General features: G+C 49.8%; 8 protein-coding genes across 8 annotated transcripts; 4 read left to right on the forward strand and 4 right to left on the reverse strand.

Moving 5' to 3' along the window:
• The first annotated feature begins 155 nt into the window (after window positions 1–155).
• Window positions 156–1,519, forward strand: BO95DRAFT_442170 (uncharacterized protein). The gene has a single exon (XM_025586361.1). The coding sequence runs from the start codon at window positions 551–553 to the stop codon at window positions 1,316–1,318; it is 768 nt and encodes a 255-aa protein (XP_025442986.1). The 5' UTR covers window positions 156–550; the 3' UTR covers window positions 1,319–1,519.
• Window positions 1,520–1,588: 69 nt separating this feature from the next.
• On the reverse strand, window positions 1,589–3,859 carry BO95DRAFT_494871 (putative MFS transporter; the record flags this gene model as incomplete). The annotated part of the gene is made up of 8 exons (XM_025590800.1): window positions 1,589–1,814; window positions 1,878–2,045; window positions 2,100–2,508; window positions 2,573–3,097; window positions 3,167–3,296; window positions 3,321–3,556; window positions 3,625–3,758; window positions 3,817–3,859. The coding sequence occupies 8 exons, from the start codon at window positions 3,857–3,859 to the stop codon at window positions 1,744–1,746; spliced, it is 1,716 nt and encodes a 571-aa protein (XP_025442987.1). The 3' UTR covers window positions 1,589–1,743.
• Window positions 3,860–5,415: 1,556 nt separating this feature from the next.
• BO95DRAFT_452650 (CFEM domain-containing protein) lies at window positions 5,416–6,168 on the forward strand (the record flags this gene model as incomplete). Its single annotated transcript, XM_025588162.1, has 4 exons — window positions 5,416–5,502; window positions 5,593–5,691; window positions 5,716–5,725; window positions 5,828–6,168. 4 exons carry the CDS (start codon window positions 5,416–5,418, stop codon window positions 6,166–6,168), a joined length of 537 nt encoding a protein of 178 aa, XP_025442988.1.
• Window positions 6,169–6,527: 359 nt separating this feature from the next.
• Window positions 6,528–7,265, reverse strand: BO95DRAFT_361396 (uncharacterized protein; the record flags this gene model as incomplete). The annotated part of the gene is made up of 2 exons (XM_025582519.1): window positions 6,528–7,043; window positions 7,128–7,265. 2 exons carry the CDS (start codon window positions 7,263–7,265, stop codon window positions 6,528–6,530), a joined length of 654 nt encoding a protein of 217 aa, XP_025442989.1.
• Window positions 7,266–7,701: 436 nt separating this feature from the next.
• On the forward strand, window positions 7,702–9,247 carry cdc43 (protein geranylgeranyltransferase type I subunit CDC43; the record flags this gene model as incomplete). Its single annotated transcript, XM_025582511.1, has 5 exons — window positions 7,702–8,292; window positions 8,390–8,435; window positions 8,495–8,871; window positions 8,932–9,040; window positions 9,105–9,247. The coding sequence occupies 5 exons, from the start codon at window positions 7,702–7,704 to the stop codon at window positions 9,245–9,247; spliced, it is 1,266 nt and encodes a 421-aa protein (XP_025442990.1).
• A 1,912-nt stretch (window positions 9,248–11,159) lies between these two features.
• On the forward strand, window positions 11,160–14,561 carry BO95DRAFT_108831 (non-specific serine/threonine protein kinase). The gene is made up of 5 exons (XM_025580357.1): window positions 11,160–11,604; window positions 11,777–11,805; window positions 11,865–11,982; window positions 12,042–12,189; window positions 12,238–14,561. The coding sequence occupies exons 1-5, from the start codon at window positions 11,551–11,553 to the stop codon at window positions 14,523–14,525; spliced, it is 2,637 nt and encodes an 878-aa protein (XP_025442991.1). The 5' UTR covers window positions 11,160–11,550; the 3' UTR covers window positions 14,526–14,561.
• A 678-nt stretch (window positions 14,562–15,239) lies between these two features.
• BO95DRAFT_361374 (putative l-fucose permease) lies at window positions 15,240–17,113 on the reverse strand (the record flags this gene model as incomplete). Its single annotated transcript, XM_025582516.1, has 6 exons — window positions 15,240–15,598; window positions 15,791–16,021; window positions 16,098–16,442; window positions 16,531–16,748; window positions 16,814–16,914; window positions 16,979–17,113. 6 exons carry the CDS (start codon window positions 17,111–17,113, stop codon window positions 15,240–15,242), a joined length of 1,389 nt encoding a protein of 462 aa, XP_025442992.1.
• Window positions 17,114–17,786: 673 nt separating this feature from the next.
• On the reverse strand, window positions 17,787–21,794 carry BO95DRAFT_442177 (calcium-transporting ATPase). The gene is made up of 5 exons (XM_025586362.1): window positions 21,266–21,794; window positions 21,024–21,181; window positions 18,635–20,950; window positions 18,247–18,569; window positions 17,787–18,190 (listed from the first exon to the last, which is right to left on the reverse strand). Exons 1-5 carry the CDS (start codon window positions 21,381–21,383, stop codon window positions 18,091–18,093), a joined length of 3,015 nt encoding a protein of 1,004 aa, XP_025442993.1. The 5' UTR covers window positions 21,384–21,794; the 3' UTR covers window positions 17,787–18,090.
• Window positions 21,795–22,982: the final 1,188 nt, after the last annotated feature.

A 22,982-nucleotide genomic window follows, 5' to 3' on the forward strand; every position in this document is an offset into this window, starting at 1 on the left:
TTTCTTCCTCCCTGCTCAGCCTCGGGATGGGGCTATAGCGGGATTAATTTAGACAAGTTAAGGCCATCCCAGCCCGCAATGGCATGGCATCATGCTCTTTCCAAGCCCTGTTATTCTTATTGTCCTTGTTGTAAATGTAAATGACAAGGCCACTTCTTTCTTTAGTTTGTTGCTAGACTATCCCCAATCCCCATCTAGCTAGACCAAGCAATTTTATAAATTTCACCTTGTTTCTCGTATCCACCCCCTCTCACTCATTAGGATTGTCGATTAATCTTTTATCCTCTCTCTCCCTCTCTCTCCCTCCCCCCGCACACTTGCATTCTCACCCTCTTACACCCAGAGCAGTCATTCGCTAAGCCCCTCCTGCCTTCTTCTTCCCTTCAGTTGCTTCCTCTTCCTCTTCCTCTTCCTCTTCCTCTTCCTCCTCCTCCTATATTTACTAGTAGTAGTAATAACCGAAGATCAAACAAACAAAAAAAAACACACCGGGCTTTACTGCTACCAGTTCTCTCTTCCCCATCCTCCTCCTCCTCCTCCGCTCCACACCATGTTCTGGTTTCTCTCTCACCGCCGCCGACAACAACATCAACAACAGGCCTTGCTCCCGTTGTTCTCCCTTCTCTCCTCGGCTTCCTCTTCCTCTTCTTCTTCATCTTCGAGCTCAAGCCTCCAAATACGTAGAGTACTAAAAGCCCCTGGCCGGCCCATTGCGATTCGTGCAGATCAAATCACCGATACTAAGACCACTCTCGTCGTGCGCCCCCAAGGCGATGCCCAATCTGCCGTGGCGTACAAGATCGAAGACCTTGATGGAATCACCCTCTTCACCGCCACCGGCCGCAAGTTCTCGCACCGTCCTTGCCGCGAATTCCGCGATGCCTCGGGGCTTCCGCTGTTTGAGCTGCACCGACGCCTCTCTTTCCGCAACAATTGGTCCGTCACGCTCCCGGGCTCGTCCCTCAAGGATAAAACCTACTCTCCACTGGCTACGGGTTCGCGGCGTCGGGCAAGTCGCCGTTCGGCCGCCTCCTTTGGCTCGACCACGCGCGGGGGAAACTTCACCATCACCTTTGATAACGTCGCCGCCGTTGACGGCAAACAGCCTGAGGAACGGGTACTGACCCTAGAGGTACAGCGGCATGGGAATGTCCTCGCACTGTTCGACATCGTTGATGGGGATCGTAAGATCGCGGAAGTGAGGGAAAGTATCCGCCATAACGAAAAGCTGGCCTTGATGCCAGCCTCGCGCGTGGGCTACAGGCCTGTGTTGGATGTCATTGTGACTCCCGGGGTGGATTTGGCTTTGGTACGTTAGCTTGCTCCCAACTGGCTGAGCACGCGCAGAACAAACTGATGGTGATTTATTTGGTGCTACAGGTTGCGACCATCGCGGTCATCGCGTCAGACACAGTTTTTGCATCGAATTATTGATTTTTGTTCAGCCAAGGCGCATGGAAGAAGCACCTGATTCTAGATGCCAACAACATTTATGATTTTCACGACCGACTTATCATATTTGCAATTTTGGATTCTTTTTATGGATGGGCGTTGTGATCGACTGCACATTGAGCAATTACATGCTTTCTTTCCGTCTGGCGCTGGCGCTGTCTTCGGAGTGTCAGGTTTTTCCTGCTGGTCTAATTGTTGGAGGCAATTTGTCTCCTAATGTGCTATTATGAGTTGAGAATGACAAGACCTGTACCGTGTCCGTCCCGAGGAAAGTCGTGCCGTTTCATGAGATTACCACAGATGCAAGATCTTCAGTATATCGTGTTGGTGAAAGAAAAAGCGGTTCCACTTGCCGAACAAATCTACCTTCCAGTCAGCAGAGCGGCTCGATCTCAACATCATTGGTAGCAAACAAGGCAACCTACACATAGAAACACTGAGAGCACAAATAGCCATTTGAATGCTGCCAATCGCCAAGAACGCTGGCCGGATCCCATTTTTTAATAGCCAATCGTAGGCGAAAAAAGTCAGCACAAAACTGAACAGGTTCTTGAACACCAACATGCAGGTGAACGATTCAATGGCAATGTTTCCTGTTATTATTCGTTATGAGTTGGCTCAGACCACCGGTACATAGCTTCACTCACGATGTGCATCCACAATGTACAGGGCGCTGGACACCGCGCCCATCACCATCCCGATGATGACTAACGCGAAAAAGGCGTCCGCTACGAGCCAGCCGTAGCTTGCAATATCCTCAGCAACGAGGCCGAAGCCAAACAGCCCGGCCCCGCTGAATATCAGCTGGAAGATGACCAGGAGAATCCGGAACTCGGGTTCGTATCGTCCTCGGTTGAATTTGATCACAATCTGGTTCATCCAATCGGACAATAGACCCGAGATCACCAGACCCAGAATGGATCCAATGAATGCACCAGTGTAGAGATAACCCGTCTGCACTTCGTTAAACCACAGTGGAGGACCGAGGAAGATGGCCGCCAGGACCACGCCAATGAAGACAGTCCATCCGATAATGACGCCCTGGATCAGACATGCCTATAAAATCTTGGACGTCAGGAAGCTGCTAAAATGATCTCGTTTCTTGCAGGTGACGGCTTACCCAGAGACTGGCTGGGTGGAAAAATAGGGAAAATGGACGCAGAAGAAGCTTGTAGAAGCTTTCGTCGGTTTTCCGGCCATTGAAGGGTTTGAGAGTCTGCAGATAGGGAACCTTGGCGGGGGGCTCAGTCTCAGCTGAAACATCTCGAGGTATTTCTTTGGACGTGGAACTTCTTCTATGTCTTCCTGTGGTAGAATGTGCATGTTGCACTGGTCCGCCTACCTCGCGACGTACTTGGATAGCATCATCGCCGGCAGGATCGACTTGTGGTAGCGGGCTTTCAACAGTCTCCGAGCGGCGGCCATGTACATAGACTGTTTCCATGCCCAGCTCGCTCGGGCGCCGAAATGCAGTTTCAGGGACGCAAAAGAAGGTAAGAGGAAGTGCTGCCGCCGTGAAAATCGACACCAGATAGAATGTCCATTCCCAGCCCAGACTATGGGTGATTTTGCCAGCTAGGACAGGTGTGAGGAAAGCAGCCCCGAACAAGGCAACGTTGGACAGTGCCATCCTCTTGCCCCGCTCCTAAGAATTCATCTCCTGAGCGCCGGACTCGAAATCTATCAGACATAACAACAATGGGGAGAAACTCACATGAACGTGGAATAGGTCCCCGACACAGGCATTGACCAAAGCTTCGAAGGGTGCCAGCGCAACACCTTGAAAGATCCGCGCCCAAAGAAGGCTCTGGTGATTATGCTTACTGGCCCCTGCCCAGGCACAGCTCGCCGCCATTAGAATATTTCACAATAGAAACAGATGGCGCTTGCCCCAGACGCGTGCGGTAGGCACAATGAGGATCCCTGCAACCCCCACACCGCAAAGATGGTATCCTGTAAGAAGGGCGACCGATGTAAAATTCTTTTCAAAGTATAGGGCAATGGTTACAGTATTGGCCGCCATTAGTGAACTTGTTGTTGCGCACAGGACGGAGACAAAGCAGAGAGCGAACAGAATGCAATCGCGCTTCCACAGTGGCCAATTCTATGCCATGTTGTATTAGTCGATGCCACCTCGATCTTGAAATTTTTCTTCTTTCTGCTTATACGCACCAATGGATCATTGGGATCATCGCTGGGTTGTGGAACAAGAAGTATTGGTATCGAAGATGTGCGGTCATACTTCAGTCTAGGATCAGGTAGTTGACCATCATAGGAGCACTGCGTTTGAAAGATGTCTGATGTTCCTGCTCGAAGTCCTTCAGTCTCATCTATGTCATTAAGGCAACAAGCACAGTTTCCTACCTGGCACATGCACATCCGTTGTATCTGACACTCCTAGTCCCATTGTGACTGAAAAGAGTTGACCTGTTCAATGGTTTCTGAAGCCAGAGGGATATTCCCAGAGAGAGATATGCAGTGACTAGCAGCCTAAAATATGGTTGTCGACTCTGTCAAGGTGGGACGTGGGATGGTGACAAGTAAATATAAGTCTTTAGGTGTAGAAATGGTATCTCCGTGTACTGTCACTCGTCATTTTGTCTCTAAAAGGGACGAGGCATGAGAGAAAGAAACCTTGAACACCATGAGCCTTGCCAGGGATCCACTGGTTAACGGGTCAGCAGTAGCTGGAATCAATGGTCTGTGAGATGGTGGGAAACTGATTCAGCCGAAGAACAGAAAGAGGGCCAGTGACAGTTCCACAGTTTGTAATATTGCTGTTTGCTGGTGACAAAAATGCCATTGCAGTTCCCAACATTCTTCTACCGCAGCTATGCCCCGGTGTCAATCATAGGAAGTTTAATCTTTTGCTAACTTCACATGCATTTGGTCTGATCTCATGGAATGTAGTATCATTATAATGTACAGTTGAGTACACCAATTACAGTAAGTACACTCCGCATAATATTCCGGTCTCAAGGTCAGATAGGCGTGTGTTGCTGGTAAGAACCATCTACAGCAATTGGTTTCTCTTGGGGAAACCTCCTGCGCTCCTATAAACCCCTTGCTTTCCAGTAAGTGGTTGGTCCCTCACTAGCTGTATGTATGTACAGTACTGTACTAATGTAACTCGACTGCGGGACACACGGGGAACGCGGAGGTGTGGGGGAAATTTTTAAGATTGGAGCTCTAAAGATTAGCGCGGGCTGAGTGGAACCAGGCATACACTTTGTCCAACCAAGGTGACTGGTGCGTACTACCTCCCCTATTCACTATACTCTACTGCAAGTGTATATTGCCAATACAGTACTCAGTCAAAAAGCTCCGTATATAAGATGGGGTAGTGGTGGTAGTTGTAGTACTACTAGCACTAGTATTAACTTAGTATTAGTATTAGTTGCTAACTTATTAGTTAGTATTAGTAGAAATAATGGTTAGTTATTTATGCATACCAGAGCAACTTCCATGGATACAGTTGTCAAGCACTGCTTATAGATGTTCAGCCTTGAATATGACAGAGTCCCTGCTACAGATGGGCTTACTGCTTACACTTGAAATCGTATAGAAAACGGCTTTCAATGTGGTGTCCAAAGGCACATTGTCAAGTCATTTTCTCCTCTTGTGATGATAATGTTAATTAGTGTAACAAATCTGGTGTAGAGAGAATAGCAGTAGTATAACAGTGATATAATTAAACTCTGTCCTGAAATTTGTGGTTACTTATTAGCAATATTACAAAGCCTAGTTATTCACAGGTTTCAGAAGTAAGGAGCATGAGCGCCCGCGGCCCTCCGTAGCTTTTCTTCCTTCGCTTCTTCTGGTGTTACTGGAATCCTGGCTCCCTCTTCATCCCCTTTCTTCTCCTCAATCAATCCTTTATCTCTTCGGCCTGCGACCTTCTTCTGATATCCCTTCTGGAAGCTAATCCCCGCGTCGTCAGCATTACGCACTTGCGATTCAGAAATGAGGCTCTACTACATACCTATCACATTCCTCGCCGGCCTTACCTCGGTCGTGGCTCAAGGCATGGACAGTCTCCCAGTGTGTGCTGTAAGTGCAAGATCGTTCAGAGCCGTCGTGACATTCGGTTTCATATTGGCCGCTGTTTAACCGCCCACTAACGTTATGTACCGAGTCAAGAGAGAGTGTGCTACTGGCGCTATCCCCAAGACCTGTCAGTCTATTGACGTTGGCTGTATCTGCGGCACCAAGTCTTTCATCAGCGATATGTCCTGCTGCGTTGCCAAATCCTGATCACCTCAGGACGAAAAAGGTACATTGCACTTCTTTCCCGTCTGATACGTGGGATTCACATACTCTCGGAATATCACACCGGATGATAAATCACTCGCTAACAAACCTTGAAACCCCCCAGCTGCTCTCGGGTTCGCAGTACAGCTTTGCAGTGGTGCTGGTGTGACAGATCTGCCTAGCAGTGCGAGCTGTGCCAACTCGGTCACTTCGACTAATGCCACCAGCGCCTCTACCACCACTTCTCCCGTCAATTCCTCCGGTAACAGCACTGCTTCTGCCACTACCACCCTCACAGGCACGAAGACCCAGTCTACATCAGGAAACACCCAGCCAGTGACCTCCGTCAAGACAAACACTGGAAGTAGCCCTACTGCCACGGGTGGCGGTGTCCCGCTCTCGCCGTATGCTGACGCTAGTAACTTTGCAGCCGTCGGCATGGCTCTCGTTGCATTTCTTGCCTAGGGATAATGTACGTACATTGACATAACAATTTCGGATGAAGGCTTGGCGGGATGACTTTGTCATGGTCCCCCGCCGCCATCTTCTCGATGTGATATCTGCTTCAAGTCCTAGTCTCACGCTGGACTTTCAAGCCTCTGAGAACTGAATCCGTCTGGCGCAGCCCGAAGGAGGCCATCAACAATTGTGATATGTGGGGTGCGAACTCGAGCATGTTTTTCTGCCACGAGGCACTTACATTCCTAGCATTGCCTTGTATGTGCCATACATAGAAAAGCTATTGATCACGCTCTACAAATCGTGAAGCCACTGCTTGTTTCTCCTCCCGGATAGTAACGAATATCTAGCACGAGATATCAGTCTCATACGTGCAGTGCAAGTCTCGTACAAATCACAGGGAAGACGCCCTCAAAGCCAGCACTTAGTTCCGCAGGAGGAGAAGGAAAGATAGAGAAGGGGAGGGGAAAACCCACCCAGAGCCAGAACATCATCTCCATAAACACGAATGTGAAAATTGCCCGGTTCTTAAGCTGTGCCGATGCAGACGCAGCCCCTGAGTCCTCCATGATACCGCTCGCAGACGGCTGACTTTGGTAGATGAAAAATGAGACGGCGAAGAAGACACAAAAGCGTGTGGCGGAAAGGAACGTCCAGACTTCTGAGTAGAGCGAGCCGAGCCGAGCCATAAAGGGGTTCGCGCGCATAGCCCCTGCCACAGAGCCCGGAGCCTGAGACCGTGCAGCCTCAGCCATTGCAAGGACCTCATTGGTCTGCGGAATTTTGGAAACAAGGATGTAGTCGACCAGGGCGTCGACGATCAGAAGGATTCCGCACAGAGCAAAGGGGGATTGAGGACGGGAGAACGATGGAGATGCATCCTAGCCAGCAGAGGTAAAGAGAATCCATTAGCAACTACATGTTCTTCAGAGTCGGGGGGCTTGTTGGGGAACTGATATAACTACCAATTGCAGGAGCTCTCCTAGCATGAATACGACGTCGGAGTCGGTGATGACTGCTGGTGACCTCATCAAATGGACGGCTAGGAAGACTAGCAAAAAGGCATGAGCCTGTATGAGGGTTTTGGAGGATATGAAGCCCATTGCAGGCTATTGTGATCGGGAGCACATTCAAGTGAGTGTGATAGAGGTTGTCAGTGGTGTGAACGATGGAGTGGATTACCTCCTGACATATTGGGGTGTGTGATTGCTGTATTGTACACACGTAGCTTTATGTTTTGTCATCAGGAGCACGGGGAATTCGTCCGCCGGATGTGGGGCCGCCCTGGATCGAAGTTCCGCTCGCCGACGGATCAGTCGAGGAAGAAAGCAGTCCGTTATGGGGTCAGCCGTGCGTCTGCGAGATCATCGAGTCGATGGAAAGAGACCTTTGAGTTGTCTTTGAATACCGTCTGTTGTTCTACCTCTATTTTTACCCTCGAGCTACTGCAGGTTCTGAATGTCCACCTCCGAGGTTCCTTCGACCGAACTCCCCGCACCCGAACCCAGGAAGGTTCGTGGACCGACCAAGACTGACAGCATGAATGAGATCACTTTCAACAGGGAACGTCACATCAAGTACTTCCTCCGATGCCTCAAGACGTTTCTTCCAGAACCCTACACATCCAATGACTCCAGTCGCATGCTTCTCGCCTTCTTCACTGTTGCCGGCCTCGACCTTTTAGGCGTACTCCAAGACAAGACCACCTCCGAAGAGCGACAAGGGTATATCGACTGGATCTATCACTGCCAGGTGCCTACAGGGGGCTTTCGAGGTTTCACTGGGACAGACTTTGGGGTGGAATCTCGATCGCCAGTGAATGAAGCTTGGGATCCAGCCAATGTGCCGTCCACGTTCTTTGCGCTTGTCATCTTGGTTATCCTGGGCGATGATCTATCACGAGTGAAGCGCATAGAATGTCTGCAATGGCTCCCTCGGCTGCAGCGCAAGAACGGCAGTTTCGGCGAAGTGTTAGGGCCTGGAGGCAAGATAGAGGGAGGTGGAGACTTGCGTTTCTGCTGCTGCGCGGCAGGGACGAGATATATTCTAAGGGGACTTGGTGGCGCAGACATACAGGGGCTGAATGATATCGATGTATCCAAGATGGCAGCCTTCGTTCAGGCTTGTCAGGTTAGGGCTCCGACATACATTTGTGATCCTCTACCCGCACAGTCCACACATACCTTACCACTATTTCATGCGCTTGCTAACTGCATGGTACTTTCAGGCTTATGACGGCGGCATGGGAGAAGCACCGTTTTGCGAAGCACACTGTACGTTTGAATCTCTCAATAACTCCTTGATATTGATCACCCGACTGATCGGGTTGTAGCCGGCCATACCTATTGCGCGATGGGCGCTTTGTCCTTTCTAAGTCGAATGGAGAGGAATCATCCCCTGCCAGCAGTACTCTCACCTGGTGCGATGGAGTTCGAGTCCTTGGTCCGTTGGTTGATCTCCCGACAGACGGCCGAGCTTGGTGAAATAGAGGAAGAGTCTGATGAGGACGACGAAAAGTGTGAGACTGGTGAAGGTCAGAAACCATTACCAGTAGCGGCAGGCCAGGTTGTCAACCCTGAAACAGAGGTGGATGAACTCCCTGCCCTTTTCCCGCCAACAGAGGAGTCATTGCGATGGGCTGGCTTTAATGGCCGATGCAACAAGAACGCCGACACATGTTATTCTTTCTGGAATCTGGCGACTCTGGCTGTGAGAAACACTGTGTCTTAATACTCGATGGGCGTTATCTGATTTGATTATTGCGCACAGATGATGGACCGGCTAGCGCTGGTCGAAGCGGATCGAAACCGCCAATATCTCTTGGACAAGACGCAGCACATCATTGGGGGGTTTGGGAAAGGCGTTGGGGAACCACCTGGTGAGTTTCCTCTTTCCAAAGTTCCTTATTCGGCTTTTCCCACTCACTCATTACCGCCCTGCAGATCTTCTACACTCCTACTTTGGCCTGGTGGCCCTTGCGTTTCAAGGCGAAGAAGGGCTGGACGATGTTGATCCAGCGCTGTGTATCAGCCAACGGGCACTAGACCACCTGCACTCTCTTCCCTGGTGGCAAGAGAATATTTGAACCAGTAGATACTAGACTGACGGACAAGATAACGGGGTGCTGGGGACAGTGCCCCTGATCGTCGGCCAGTTTCACTACCCACGATTGGTATATAAATCAACGGACGAGACACCGTGCCCTAGCTCCAGCACGTTCATTAGTTGCTCCAAATTTCGATGTTCGCTGGCGGTCTTGACGACCGAGTATGGGACTCGGAAGATGCAACTGTTATAAACTCAGTGCCGCAAAAGACAATGATGGTGTGACGTGGAAACCATTGGTGACAATTGTGTATGTGGCAAATTAGGTGGGAAGCATTTAGCAGTTTCAAATTGATTTTGGTCAGGGCAGGGGAGCGAAGGGGGTGGGGGTGTGGGGAGGGTGATTGTTGAGGTTGTTCAGTCTAAGGGGTTTTCGCAGTGTGGATGTGAACCATAGTGTAGTAGTTTGGAGTCAATACTGGCTAAATCAACTGAATACTGTACGGACGTAGGTAGTGTATTCGAGCCCAAGAGAGGGAAATTAAACTTACAAGGAACGACTGCTGGGTAGACTAGCCGTTAAAAATCATGGATGATGAGATGATGAGTTGAAAACGGTTTGGCTTCAGGGGTTGGAATGAGGTCTGACTCGCTGCGCAACCTAGGCTATACCACTTATGTGCCTAGTAACTTATACTAGGTACTCCGTACTCCGTACCTAGTAGTTACTAAGTCATTCGAATCGAGTCGAGTCGAGTCCTCTCTAACTTACTGTACATGTACAGTATTGTATGTACCTACCCCAGGTGCTACCCAGGTCAGACACGGGGCGGAAGGAGTCTTTTGGGGAGCAGGAAGGACGGAGCTGAGCTGAGCAAAGACAAGTCAAGAGGCTTGTTTACTTTTAGATACATATTGGCTTACACGTTGAGGTCATTGCATAATGATGATAAATGCCATGGCACCAGTAACTTACTTAGTAGTCCATGTTCCCACCCGGCTAAATTGTGGCGGACGGCTAAGAATGGAGAAGTATTACTAAATAGATGAACACTCAAGTGAGTTGTTGATGAGCAGGATAAGAACAGAGTGGTGAGCAGTAGGCATATAACTCCGACTCTTTATTTTAAGTATATATCAAGTTACTCAAATCAATCGATTGAAAATCTTGCCTGTAGTTTGGATATTGTGTAGGAGCAAAGTAGTCGAGTCGAGTTACGTATTGACTGATGTAGTAGACTACTAGGTAAGTCAACTACTCGTACTTTAATTAACTAACTTAGGTAACTTATTTAGTTACGTAGCTTCTTAATCATCAGTTATGCACATAGCTATCCCCTCACTCCCCCTGCCTGCCTGCTGTCGTCAGTGCCTCGCTCCTTCTTCGTCTCTCTCCCTCTCTCCTTCTTCGTCTCTTTCCCCTCATCATTGCAAGCCCAGAAAAAAAAAGCCCGCCTCAACCCACTATTCTTCTTGATTCTTTCCTTCACCTCATTGAATTTGAGTATATTGTCCCTCCTTTACCCCCCCCCCCCCCCCATCTCCTCAATGGTAGACTGAACTTCACTATTCATATGGGACTCGGTGCATTTCAAACTATCTTCACATAGTACTCTTGCTCTCTCTCCCCTTTCGACCTTGCAGTCGTCTTCCCCCACCCCCTTCTTCCCGAGTCCCACGCCGACTACTTGTACTACTGGCAAGTGCCTATTTTGTCTGGTATGTGTTTGAATGACATAATAGGCCCTCTACTCTACTAAGTCATTCCCCCAGTGGCTCATCCTTCCTACTGTTCGTCAGTGATTCTCTCTTTGGTTGTTGCCCTGGTCAAATCCGCATACATTGTCGGGTTAGGCACAGCTTCGCTGACTTCTTGTCTTTTCTGTCTAGCCCCATTCCGTCATCCTTTTTGGTCTCCGAGCCCGATCAGCTTTCGGCTCCTGCGGATATTGTTCCAATTTACTTTCTTTTCTTTTTACTCCGACGCCTCGAGTTTTACTACATCAACTATAACTGAACCAAGCTTCAACTCTCGTCGTATTCTCTGCTTCAACTTCGAATAATCTCTCCCCCTACCGACTGCTCTGAACGTCCTGTCTCGATTAGCTTTCCTCCATACTTCTTCCCGTGGCGGCCGCGAGTTCCGATTCCCCTCGCCTGCCGCTCAAACTCCGTCCTCATTGTCGAACCTTAGTTCAACCTTGCAACCTTCTCTCGATACATAGCCTGCTGGATGGGTTTCCCGGTGGTCTAGTCTCTCAGGCAGCCGATCGATACAATTCTCCAAAACTTCTCAGCTCACCGGACATTTCCCGGCCAGGCGGAGATAAACGCTTGAAACACATGCCACCCCCTAGGACAAGAGCGGAGGTTCAAGCCCAGAAACAAAAGGAAAAGGTATGTAGAGTCGCTACTTGGCGTGCTTGCCCAACATACCGTTATTGATGACAACGCCTCTGCGTGGGGAGAGCTGCTATCAATACATACTTCTCATTGGAACCCCCCCCCTTTTTTTTTTCTCCTACATGATCTGTGCCTGGTACTAATGGAAATCCATGCGACTTGACAGCTTGCCCAGTCATATAATGAATTGTTAGAGTGAGTGCCTACCTTGTCAGAACCCCGACAACCTTGCTGACCAGACTTGATGATCGTAGGGAATTCTCCTCGAAAGACCTCGGTACTGTAGGCAATTATACACTTGGGCGGTTAATAGGAAAAGGCTCCTTCGGCAAGGTCTACCTTGCCTCTCATAAGTTGACCAATGGTTCTAAGGTAGGTCTCCTCGACTGTGCAGGCAATATGAAGTATGTATTAAGGCATGTTATATTTAGGTCGTACTCAAGTCTTCGAGTAAGGAGGACAGGAACCTGGCGCGCGAGATCCATCACCATCGTCAGTTTCTTCACCCCCATATCGCTCGCCTCTACGAAGTTATTGTGACAGAAAATCTGGTTTGGCTAGTGCTGGAATATTGTCCAGGTAGGTCAGCCTGGAATGTTTGCGATCTATGATTTTTGACACTGGTAGGTGATGAGCTGTACAATCATCTCCTTCAACATGGCCCACTTCCCGTTGAGAAAGTCAAAAAGATATTCACACAATTAGTTGGGGCTGTGGCATATGTTCACAGCAAGTCCTGTGTACACCGCGATCTCAAATTAGAGAATATCCTGCTTGACAAGCACGAAAATGTCAAGCTTTGTGACTTCGGTTTCACAAGAGAATATGAGGGAAAGGCAAGCTATCTGCAGACATTTTGTGGCACAATATGCTATAGTGCTCCCGAAATGCTAAAGGGGGAGAAATATGCTGGCGAGAAAGTGGATGTTTGGAGCTTAGGAATCATATTATACGCTTTACTTGCGGGCGAACTTCCGTTCGATGACGATGATGATCAAGTCACCAAAGCTCGCATCCTCAACGATGAGCCGGCGTACAATGAAAGATTCCCCGAGGATGCCAAAGCTCTCATCAATCTGCTCTTGTCAAAGCGACCTTTGATTAGGCCGGGCTTGGGTGAAATTCTCGGACATCCATTTCTCGCCGAGTTTGCTTCGGAACAGCTGGCGATTCTGAAGATCCCACGTCCGGCGCCATTCTCAACCCCGCTCGAGAAGACAACATTGCAGCGCATGAAGAGTGCGGGTTTGAACATCGATGATGTTGTGGAAAGCGTCCTCTCTCAACGATGTGACCCACTCGCCGGCTGGTGGGCATTGCTGATAGAAAAAGAGCAACGCAAAGAACGAAAGAGGGAGCGTAAACGCCGAGAACGTGAGGCTGAGGCCAAAAACATTCGCCGGCTCAGCGCAGCGAGCAGTCGGTTGGAGAAGATTTCCGCAGCCTTAGTTGAAGTGGATGAGGAGGGGCACGCATCATCTGATGGCCCTCTCCATGAACGTGGACGTAGGAACAGGCGGAGCTTACCATCCCAGCTCACTGTACCAGAACTACCCATGCTCCCTGAGCCAGCTCCCGTGCAGTCTCCAGATTCTAGCGTGCCCCCTCCGCCCATTGACAAGGACTCTGTTCGCTCCGCTAGTTCCACTCGACCTCGTCCCGTACCGCCTCCCAAAGATCAAGCCCGGCGGCCGAGCACCTTGCACGCCAGCGCTTCGCAACCGGAACTGGCGCAACACAACGGCCTTTTCAGAAGGCGTACTGGTCGCCGTCAGTATCCGATCATAAGTCAGCTGGCCTCTCTCAAGCACTGGTTTGTGGAGTCTGCAAAGAGGGCCAAGTCACCGCACGCAAAGGCTACGAGTGCCCAAGGTGGGCATCGCAAGTTTCTTTCGGAAAGATTAAGCCCAGGAAAAGGACAAGAGGCTGGAAAGAAGCCGACATCGCCATCTGCCGCCATTGGACACCAAGGTGACTTGTCGACACCGACCCAGATGAAACGCTCATCGAATGCTAGCAGCTTGGCTCCAAGCAGTGCCTCCTATCCGAACCACCGTCACTCATTTCCTCGGCAACCTCGACCACTTAGTACAGGTCAAACTCATCGAAATTCCCTTTCGCCCTCCCCAATAACTCCAAGGGGCTCTTATCGACGGTCGTCTGCAGGCTTGCGTGGACGCAAGTCGACATCTTCGTCTGTCTCGTCTATCCGCAGCATTCACCATACCCATACCCACTCTAAGGCCTCATCCGTATCCTCAAATAGCATTGGTTCGACTTCGACACCGACCGCTCGAATCACCAAATCACCACATTCTTCTGTGAAAGTCTTGCCCACGACACCAAGCGCCTCTGCTCGTTTCCCAAGCAATATTCGCTTGGTCCGAGGTACGCATACTGGATTTCGGGACATCGACGATCACAATGGGAGACTCCAATCAGTGTTCAACGAGGCAGCCCCGACCCCGCTACTTTATTCTCCTTCTTCGAGCCTTGTATTTGCCCGCCGCAAACGATCCGCATTCAAGGGCCCTATGATTCATACTGCAAACTTGATGGTATCTGGTGGTGTGCCTGCTTCGCAATATTCTCAAGTGGATTATGGTACTGAGGGTTCTGTTGCTGCGAATGCTGTTCGGCCTGCAGCACGGAAGAGTCAAATTATCGAAGAAGAAGAAGATCTAGAAGAAGATATCGAGGAGGTGGATACCTTCAGCGGCCTAGAGGATGATCCAGGATCACCAGTTGATCTGGTAAAACCGGACGATTACCTTGGACTTGAGCATATGGACGGATCGCCTCCTGAGCCAACTCGCAAACTCGCTCTAGCCCCTGCCCCGGACTTTGATCCTAGTCCTCGCCCGCCCCGCTCGTCCTCATTGTCAACGCCGCCGTTCTCAACGGTTCCCGAATAGAGATCACTGTGTCTGATGCAAACCTTCAATGAGACTGCTGTCAAAGCCTTCAGGCAACAGCAGCCGGACATACTAGATTTCATCTTGGCATGTTTCAATTCTATCTGTTCTCTTTGCATATTTCATCATATTTATACCCCCTTTCGCGTCTCTGCGGGCCAGTTTTTGATTTTCTGTGTTTCTTTTCCTTTTTGGACGATTTTCAATCTGTGACTGTTCGACAAAATGGCAACGCAATGATAAACAAGCCTGGGAAGGTGACTTTTGGACGCTAAAACCTTCATTTCCTATTCTCCTCTCCATTTTTTTTTATCCATTACCTTTCAAGGGTTGCCTTTGCATTTTCAAAAAACACCCCACGTCATATTTGCCACGCACTTCGCGCCGGTTTCTTTTGTATTATAATGTGATATCTTGCTCCACATATCTACCTAATCACCTACATACATATTTTGTCAGAGATCTGCCCATGTGTCCCTGACTGTGCCTGGAATTTTTGGAAGATGCTCAGTCTTATCAGTTCCCACAACCCTTGTTTACAGGATAATGACGGAGCCGCGTGGGGCTTAGTTCCAGTGACAGGCACTAAGTATATATCACGGTCCTCCGTGCATTGAAGATATAAAGGTAGATCAAACATACAAATGCCGATCCTAAATCACGGTATGAGCGAAATGCGTCCACTGCTGGATAAAAATGCTCCAATCCTTTTCACTATCCAATCTTGGCTGTGGTCCCATCCTCCACATCTTTAGTCATAACATTCTCCTCTCCAAGCCCAACACCACTGGAGTACACCTTGTCCACCGTTTCGCGGTACGCAGGCACGAGGTTCACTGCCCAGGCATACGACAATGCAACAACGAAAAACAAGGTCGGCACGATCATAGCAAAGCCCGTGTTCCGTGCGTCCGCCACTCGACCGAGAATTGGGGGTACGACTGCTCCGCCGCAGACAGCGCCAACAATGAGCCCGGAGGCCCGCTTGTAGTTCCTACCCAAGCCGCATATACCAAGCGCGACGATCGTTGGGAAGCAGACGGATTCGAAGAAGAGGGTGCAGAAGAGCATTGCTGGTGAATATATCATTGTTGTTAGTCAGCTCGGCATCCTCCGCGGCAGAGCCGGGGTATGAGAGGAAGAGCAGGAAGAAAGAGGAGGCAGAGGAAATGCTGGACGAGAGGTCGAGAGACAAGGGGCTTATTTACGAAGCATGCGTGCTTTTGGACGAAAAAATAGAACACGAGAGGCGAGGTGGGACGTACCGACTCCTGTCCAGCCATGTTGCGTTATCGAAGCAGCGATGAAAGCAACAGTGCAGGAGAGATAGACTAAGAACACCCAACGGGCTTTTGCAAATCTCATGATAATGGCACCAGCGAAGCGACCAACCGCAAAGACACCCTGGGCACCGGCAAGATACTTGGAAGCTGTGGCGCTAGATGTTCCGGGCCAGGTCTCGGTAACGTAATTGATGAAATAGCTTGCGATAGCAACTGATGTATGTCAAAAAAAAAGGTTAGGTGGAGCTCCAGATAAGGCAAGCATATGTATGCAGGCATGGGTTCATACCTTGTGCGCCTGTATAAGTAAATTGTGCCAGTGTGGCATGGAAGAGCTTATATTGCTTCCGGAGTGGCTTTTCCTGTTCGTCCGCGTGTGTCTCGGCAACCTGAAAGGCCATGTCCTCATCGGTCACTTCGGGAATCGAAGAGATGAAGAAAATGCCCGCAAGGATGAAGACAAAGATGCCAATGGCGAGATAGACCCACTGAACGCGCTTGAGGGCATTGACATCGTCACCCACGGAGGTGAAGAAGACATATGAAGCTAGCACTGGCGCCACGCAGGTTCCGATACCGTTGAAGGCCTGGGCAAGGTTGATACGCATTTCAGCGTATCTGGGTGGACCACAGACTAGAAACCCATTCTAGTCATCATTCCTCATTCCTCGCTCAAGCCATGAAAGGATGGAGCTTAAGGGGTCCACATATATTCCACTCACCAGTTATGTATGGATTGGCAGCCGTCTCCAGAGACCCCAAGCCGGAGCCAATAACGAAAGTGGCTGCACAGAAGCCTCCGAATGAACGATGCAAGCCTGCGGGCCACATGCACAGAGCGCCGATCCCATATAGAGTCAGCCCGAAGATGAAAACAGTCTTGTAGCCGAAATGGCGGAGCATGTAGTTCGCATAACCAAGGGACGCCAGTGGATAAGCACTTGAAGTTGTTAACCAGAGGGCCCTCTTCTTAACAGAGGCATATTAGTGAAAGAGAATGCTGACCCAAAGTAAGCTGCCTGGAGTCCGGAAGAACGTGTACGAGTGATGTGCATGGTATTCTGGAAATGCTTGTTAAGTGTGTCTAGTAGGCCATAGGCGAATCCCTGCAGCGCAAGTATGTCAGCGCTTACCACTACATATGTTCATCTCTTGCTCTAGAACGCTCACCCAGAGAAAGAAGAGTATGGTGACGAGAGTCAAGGGCCAGATACTCTGGCGCAACGTAAGGGTGGCAGCAGAGGTGGTTTTGCTATTATCGACCCGAAGCCGAGTCCGAGTCTTCAGGAAGTGCATGATCCCCATTTGGGCGCGACAAGGAGAAAGCAGCCTACCTGAGAACGGGGGAAGACGACAAGAGAGGAGAGAGGCAGACAGGACATGCACAGAGCAGTCTCTTGCGGATAAGTAGGTGATTGGGATTGTACGACAAAGCCACTAAAGAGCGAGGGAGGGAAGGAGGGGTATGTATGTGGCTTCTCCACCGACAATAGTCTTGAATTGCATCTCTCTGAGCCCAGGTCCCTTCTCATCATTTCCCCGGACTCTCTCCACAGAATCAAGAATGGGGAAATAAGGAAATAAAGGGGGTTGGGGACAAGGCCAAATCATCCGGGGGAATGTTCCAGTTGGTCAGGGTTGAGAGGACAAGATTGCAGCGGGCATTCTCACGATGGCCCCGGTTTCCCCGCAATTGAAATTTAGGCTGAAATTCATGATGAACCGGGTGGTCTCAAATCAACCTACTTAATCACCTATCATGGCGGTGTGTTCATTGGGGTGAATTAAGGCTAGTCAGACACTAGGGTGAAAGGAGGGGGTTGAGGACAGGGAGGACAGACAGCACTTGAAAAGGAAGACCAGCCATATATCCATGTCACGGGATTGCATTGTTTGTCTTCAAGCCATACGCTCCGCTCCATACTGCACAGTGGAAAATAATACATCTGACACATTCATCTATCTAGAACGGACTCAGTTGGTAAAAAAAAAAGTATTCAGCTAAGCAGGAGAACAATCGATTGCAAGTGAACAGGTGAGAAAAAGTCTAGGCACAGTGTCCACATGATGATACATGGAACAGAACTCACTTCGCTAGGCTCATCGCTGTAGATATCCGCGTCATCCTTCTCTATACGCCCCCAACCATCCAAAGGTATAGGTATATGCCATCAACTGCCCAACGGCAAAACAACAAACACATAGAATATGGAGGGACAAGAAATCTATATATCATCAAGGCGATCACCGACATCTCAGTCATCACTTCATCAACAAATCGTTCACGCCCTCTTAGGCTTGCCATTGAGTTCCACAGGTGCGACTGCGGGGATGTTGTTGTACAAGCGGCGCTCCATCACCTTTAGAGCCTCGTCGATGAAGCTTGAAACTGATCAGAGAGGATATTGCATGCCAAGGGAAACGGAGGAATGACTTACATAACAGGAGCACTGATAGCTAGGACCGCCTGCCATTCCTTCCAGCCCAAGGGCAGGATAGAGAACAGACCCTGCAAGAAGGGAACATAGAGGATCGCAAAGTGTAACGACATGGAGAGGATGATCGCATAGACGAGCATCGGGTTATTCGACAGGCCGAAGGTGAAGAGTGACTCGCTGGAGGAGAGGGCATTCATGGCGTTGAGCATCTCAATCACGACGAGGATCGAGAGCGACACAGTAGATGCAGATCGCGACATATCGTTGGTGAACATCTCACAACCAATCTCGGGGAACTGAGAGGAGCACTTGTGGAAATGAGACTGTGACAATGGATTAGAAGGTCCGTCAAATAGATGAGGGAGAGAGGCGGGGATGCGAATCTTACCAATTGCCAAAATGAGATCTGAGGCCCCTCAGGGTTGTACACAAACCACCAGACATAGCCGAAGACAGTAGCGGCACCGACGTAGGTACCAATCACCATGTACCTGAAAAGGAGCCAGCCGCCGACTAGAGGTTCATCACGCTTTCGGGGGGCGCGTCTCATGACATCGTGATCAGGAGGGTTGAACGAGAGGGCTGTGGCCGGCAACCCATCGGTGACCAAGTTAACCCACAGAAGCTGCACAGGGATCAAAGCCTCCGGCATGCCCAAGGCTGCAGTCAGAAAGATAGAGACGACTTCACCGATGTTCGATGAGATGAGGTACCGGATGAATTGCTGCGTGTTGCTATAGATCGAACGACCCTCTTCAACAGCCACGGTAATGGTCGCGAAGTTGTCATCAGCCAGCACCATGTCAGCGGCAAGCTTGGCAACGTCCGTTCCTGTGCCCATGGCGACACCAATGTCCGATTTCTTCAGAGCGGGAGCGTCATTGACACCATCTCCGGTCATCGCGACAACGTGGCCCAAGGATTGCAGGAGGTCAACGAGCTTGGACTTGTGGCTAGGCTCAGTTCGTGAGAAAAGAGACGCGGTCTTGACAGCATCGAGCTTCTCGTTGTACGACAGGCTATCGAATTCTCTTCCGGTAAAGCTTTTACCCTTCAAATCCTCATCTTCGCTGAAAACACCAATTTGACGACAAACGGACTCCGCAGTATTGCGATTGTCACCAGTAATAACGATGACACGTATACCAGCCTCCTTGCATTTTCTGATCGAGGCAGCGACTTCCACCCGAGGAGGGTCCAGCATCGCAACGAAGCCGATAAGCGTCATGTTCTGTTCCAATTGAGCGTAATCATCCGTGGATTTGGCATTGTGCAAGAGAGGGTTGTTTCCAATAGTGTCCACGCTAGCTAGTGCAATCACACGAAGACCACGGTTTCCATATCCAATTAGTTCTTCAGAGAGGCAATTGAGGTGATCCTTGGTCAGGGAAACACGCTTTCCGTTAGTACCAAGAAGTACATGGGAGCAGCGCTCCAAGATGGACTCCGGTGCACCCTTAACCAGGAGCTTCTGTTCCTTTCCGGTATCGACAAGAACCGACATACTTTTCCGATCACGGGAGAATTCATACGTTGCCTTGAGGGACAAGCGAGCTTCGTAATGAGCACTGGCGGCATGGAGCCTTTGGGCAGCTGGGAGCGGAAGCAATTTAGCGTTGATAGCAGGATCCTCGGTACCGATTTTTTCAACCAGAACGCGAAGAGCACCTTCAGTGGGCTCGCCGATACAGGAGAATGCGCTAGTCTTAGCATCATGAGCTAGGGTTGCGCTGTTGCAGCGAGCCATGACCTCCGTCATTTGCCGAATGGTAGATGAAGTGACAGCAACGTTTTGCAATTCCTTGCCCTGGAGCAAGATTTTGCCTTCGGGAGCAAAAGTCGTACCTTCAACGTCGATTTCCTCAACGCCATGGCCAGTCTCGTTGAGGTAAACAATCTTCTCGGCGCTCATTTGGTTGGTGGTCAAGGTTCCGGTTTTGTCGGAGCAGATCACACTGCAGCTACCCAGTGTCTCTACCGACGGAAGTGAACGGACAACCGCATTCTTCTGAGCCATCTTGCGTGTACCAAGAGCCAAACATGTAGTAATAACCACCGCCAACCCTTCCGGAATAGCCGCCACGCCCAGGGACACTGCAATCTTCAGGTAGTAAATGGCACCCTTAGTCCAACCACCGTGGGACGGATCGTTGAAGTGCTCAATGTTTATAATCCAGACAAGGACACAAATGACGGTAATCACCTTAGCTAGCATGTCACCGAAGTCATCGAGCTTCTGCTTCAGGGGAGTCGGCTCCGAGATCTGAGAGGTGATACTCTCATGAATATCACCAATGGCCGTCGATCCACCCGTCAAAACAACGATAGCAGTTGCGTGTCCATTCACAACGGTTGTACCCGAAAAGAGCATGTTAACTTGATCTTGCTTGACCGCTTGCTTGTCCTGAATGATACGAGCATCCTTGGCAACGCTCTCGCTTTCGCCGGTAAGGATAGCCTGGTCCACACGGAAACTGTTGCTGTGAATAGCGAGCAGTCTACAGTCCGCCGGGACACGGTCACCAACCGCGACGTGGACAATATCTCCGGGAACCAGGTCCTCCGCCTTGACGCGCTGAGTTTTGCCGTCACGCACTACTGTAGCTTCATTGGCGGAATATTCTTGAAGAGCAGCAATAGCTTTCTCTGCATTGCTTTCTTGAGTGACACCAACCACAGCATTGAGAATCAGAATGGTCAAGATCTAGTGTATAGCACAGGGTGTTAGTGGCGTCCCCATCGAAGTGCAGTTTTAAGAGAACATTCTAGCAACATACCACAACCGGGTCGACAAAGGCAGACCAATCGTCACCTTCCTCAAAAAGGGCCAGTATGAAGGATACGGCAGCAGATCCCAATAGAATGAGAACCAACTGATCTTTGAATTGCTCTGCGACGAGTTGCCAGAGAGGTGTCGGTGGCTCTTCCGCAAGGGCTGGATGGCACGATTGGCATTAGCATGTTCCGAAAAGTGACAGCTTCTCTCGGGCCACAAAGCGTTGACATGGTGGCAACCTACCGTTAGGGCCATGTTTCTGTCTAGCTTTCACGACTTGGTTTTGCGATAGACCAAAGCTTTCGGTGACGCTAAAATGGTCGAGTACTTCCACTGGGGAAGAGAGGTAGGATTGCTCCATGTTGGTTTGAGACCCCCAGATAGCCGCGAGGGTGACCAGGAGTGGCAGCAAGGAGGAAAAGATGTAAAAAGAAGAAAAAGAAAAAGAAAAAAAAAAGAAAGGGAAGACAATAGATGAAGGGGACTGAGAGAGAGAGGGGAGGGGGCGGGAAAGAAAATCGGGGATATAACCCAGATCAGGACATGAACGCCAAGTGGCCAGAAACCCCCGGAGCTTAGTGAGTGAGTGAGTGATAAGTAAGTCCAAGGTTGGGATAACTAAGTCCTTAGTTACTCGATAGCCGGGAAGGTCCTAAGCAGAAGAAGGGTGGAAAGTCCGTGACCCGGTGCAATATATATGCAGTACAGCGGCAGGGTACTTACTGATTAGAATCCAGTAAATTGTAATATTTGGAACTCCACCAAGCACGAGGGTACGTTAGCGGGCTGATAGTGTCCGCAATGACTTTATAAGTTATACGAATAGAACTGTGATGTCAATGAATGAATAATCGAGACTAGTAATGTGGTTTGTTGGTGGATGGATAGTGTTATTTATTGTTTGATGTACTGTACTAGAGATGATGCTGATGATGATGGTGCAGAAGAAGAAGAACTGGGTGGAAGCGGCGACTTTTCTTGGTTCCCCCCTCAGGTACTTTCAACGTGTTCTCCTTGGCGGGCGTCTGTGTCTGGCTGGAATCGCTGGATTCAGTCTGGCTGGAGTTCGATCCATCATCCATCCTTCTCCATTTGGTCCCCCCGGGCGGGCGCGGCGTCAGAATTGCCGATACCAAACCGGCAGGGCTGAACCATACCATACCGTCTTAGACGCCGCGGTGCTTCGACCGGCAGAGGGCCTTAGCCTTTTTGGTCTGGCCGCTCTCATACTTCCGCCATGATGCTCATTTGGACAGTGTAATTTATGACACACCAATCTGATACCGTAACTTTCCCTGAGTGAATATTGGTTATGCCTCCACTTCACTTGGCCGAAGTACTGGGTCGGAAAAGTTCTAATGGAGCAATAAGAGGTGACTACTCCGTACTACGGTACAGTATCTATGAGTACGACTCAGCCACCATCATACAGCGCAGACACTCCACCCTAAAACGATGATGCCTTGCACCCAGGATCCATCTGCTCCATCTTAGTTCTGGTTTCTAGGACTGGGATTGGAAGTGGTCGCTTAACGTTTACAGACGATCTTTCCGCTTATCAACTTCCATTTGTGAACTCCGTATTTGAAGCCTGTTTCTTCATTGGATTCTGGGCCTCAACCCAGACCCAATGCCTTCTGGCCGAAGCAAGTAGCGTCGTCCTTTTTGCCTGGGCCCTGTAAGGCAGAGTGTACCGGTATTTAGAGAGGCTCTCTGCGCTTGACTAAGCATAATCTCAGGGTCTTTCTTCTAGCTGGATGTTACTAAGTTAAGCTAGTCAAGAGGCGCTCTATCAAGACATATTAAGGCACGAGTTGCGAGTCTGGGGTTCGCTTTAATTGCAGGTCATCGGTCTGGCTGCACCGTATACAGAACCTGGATGAGGATCGTGTTAGACAGAGCCCCATGTCCAAAAATGGTCGTCTTATGACAGCGGTCTCTGCCTGTGAGATGCATCTTT

The sequence above is a fragment of the Aspergillus brunneoviolaceus genome (genome assembly GCF_003184695.1).
Source record: "Aspergillus brunneoviolaceus CBS 621.78 unplaced genomic scaffold BO95scaffold_28, whole genome shotgun sequence".
Classification (NCBI taxonomy): Eukaryota; Fungi; Ascomycota; class Eurotiomycetes; order Eurotiales; family Aspergillaceae; genus Aspergillus; species Aspergillus brunneoviolaceus.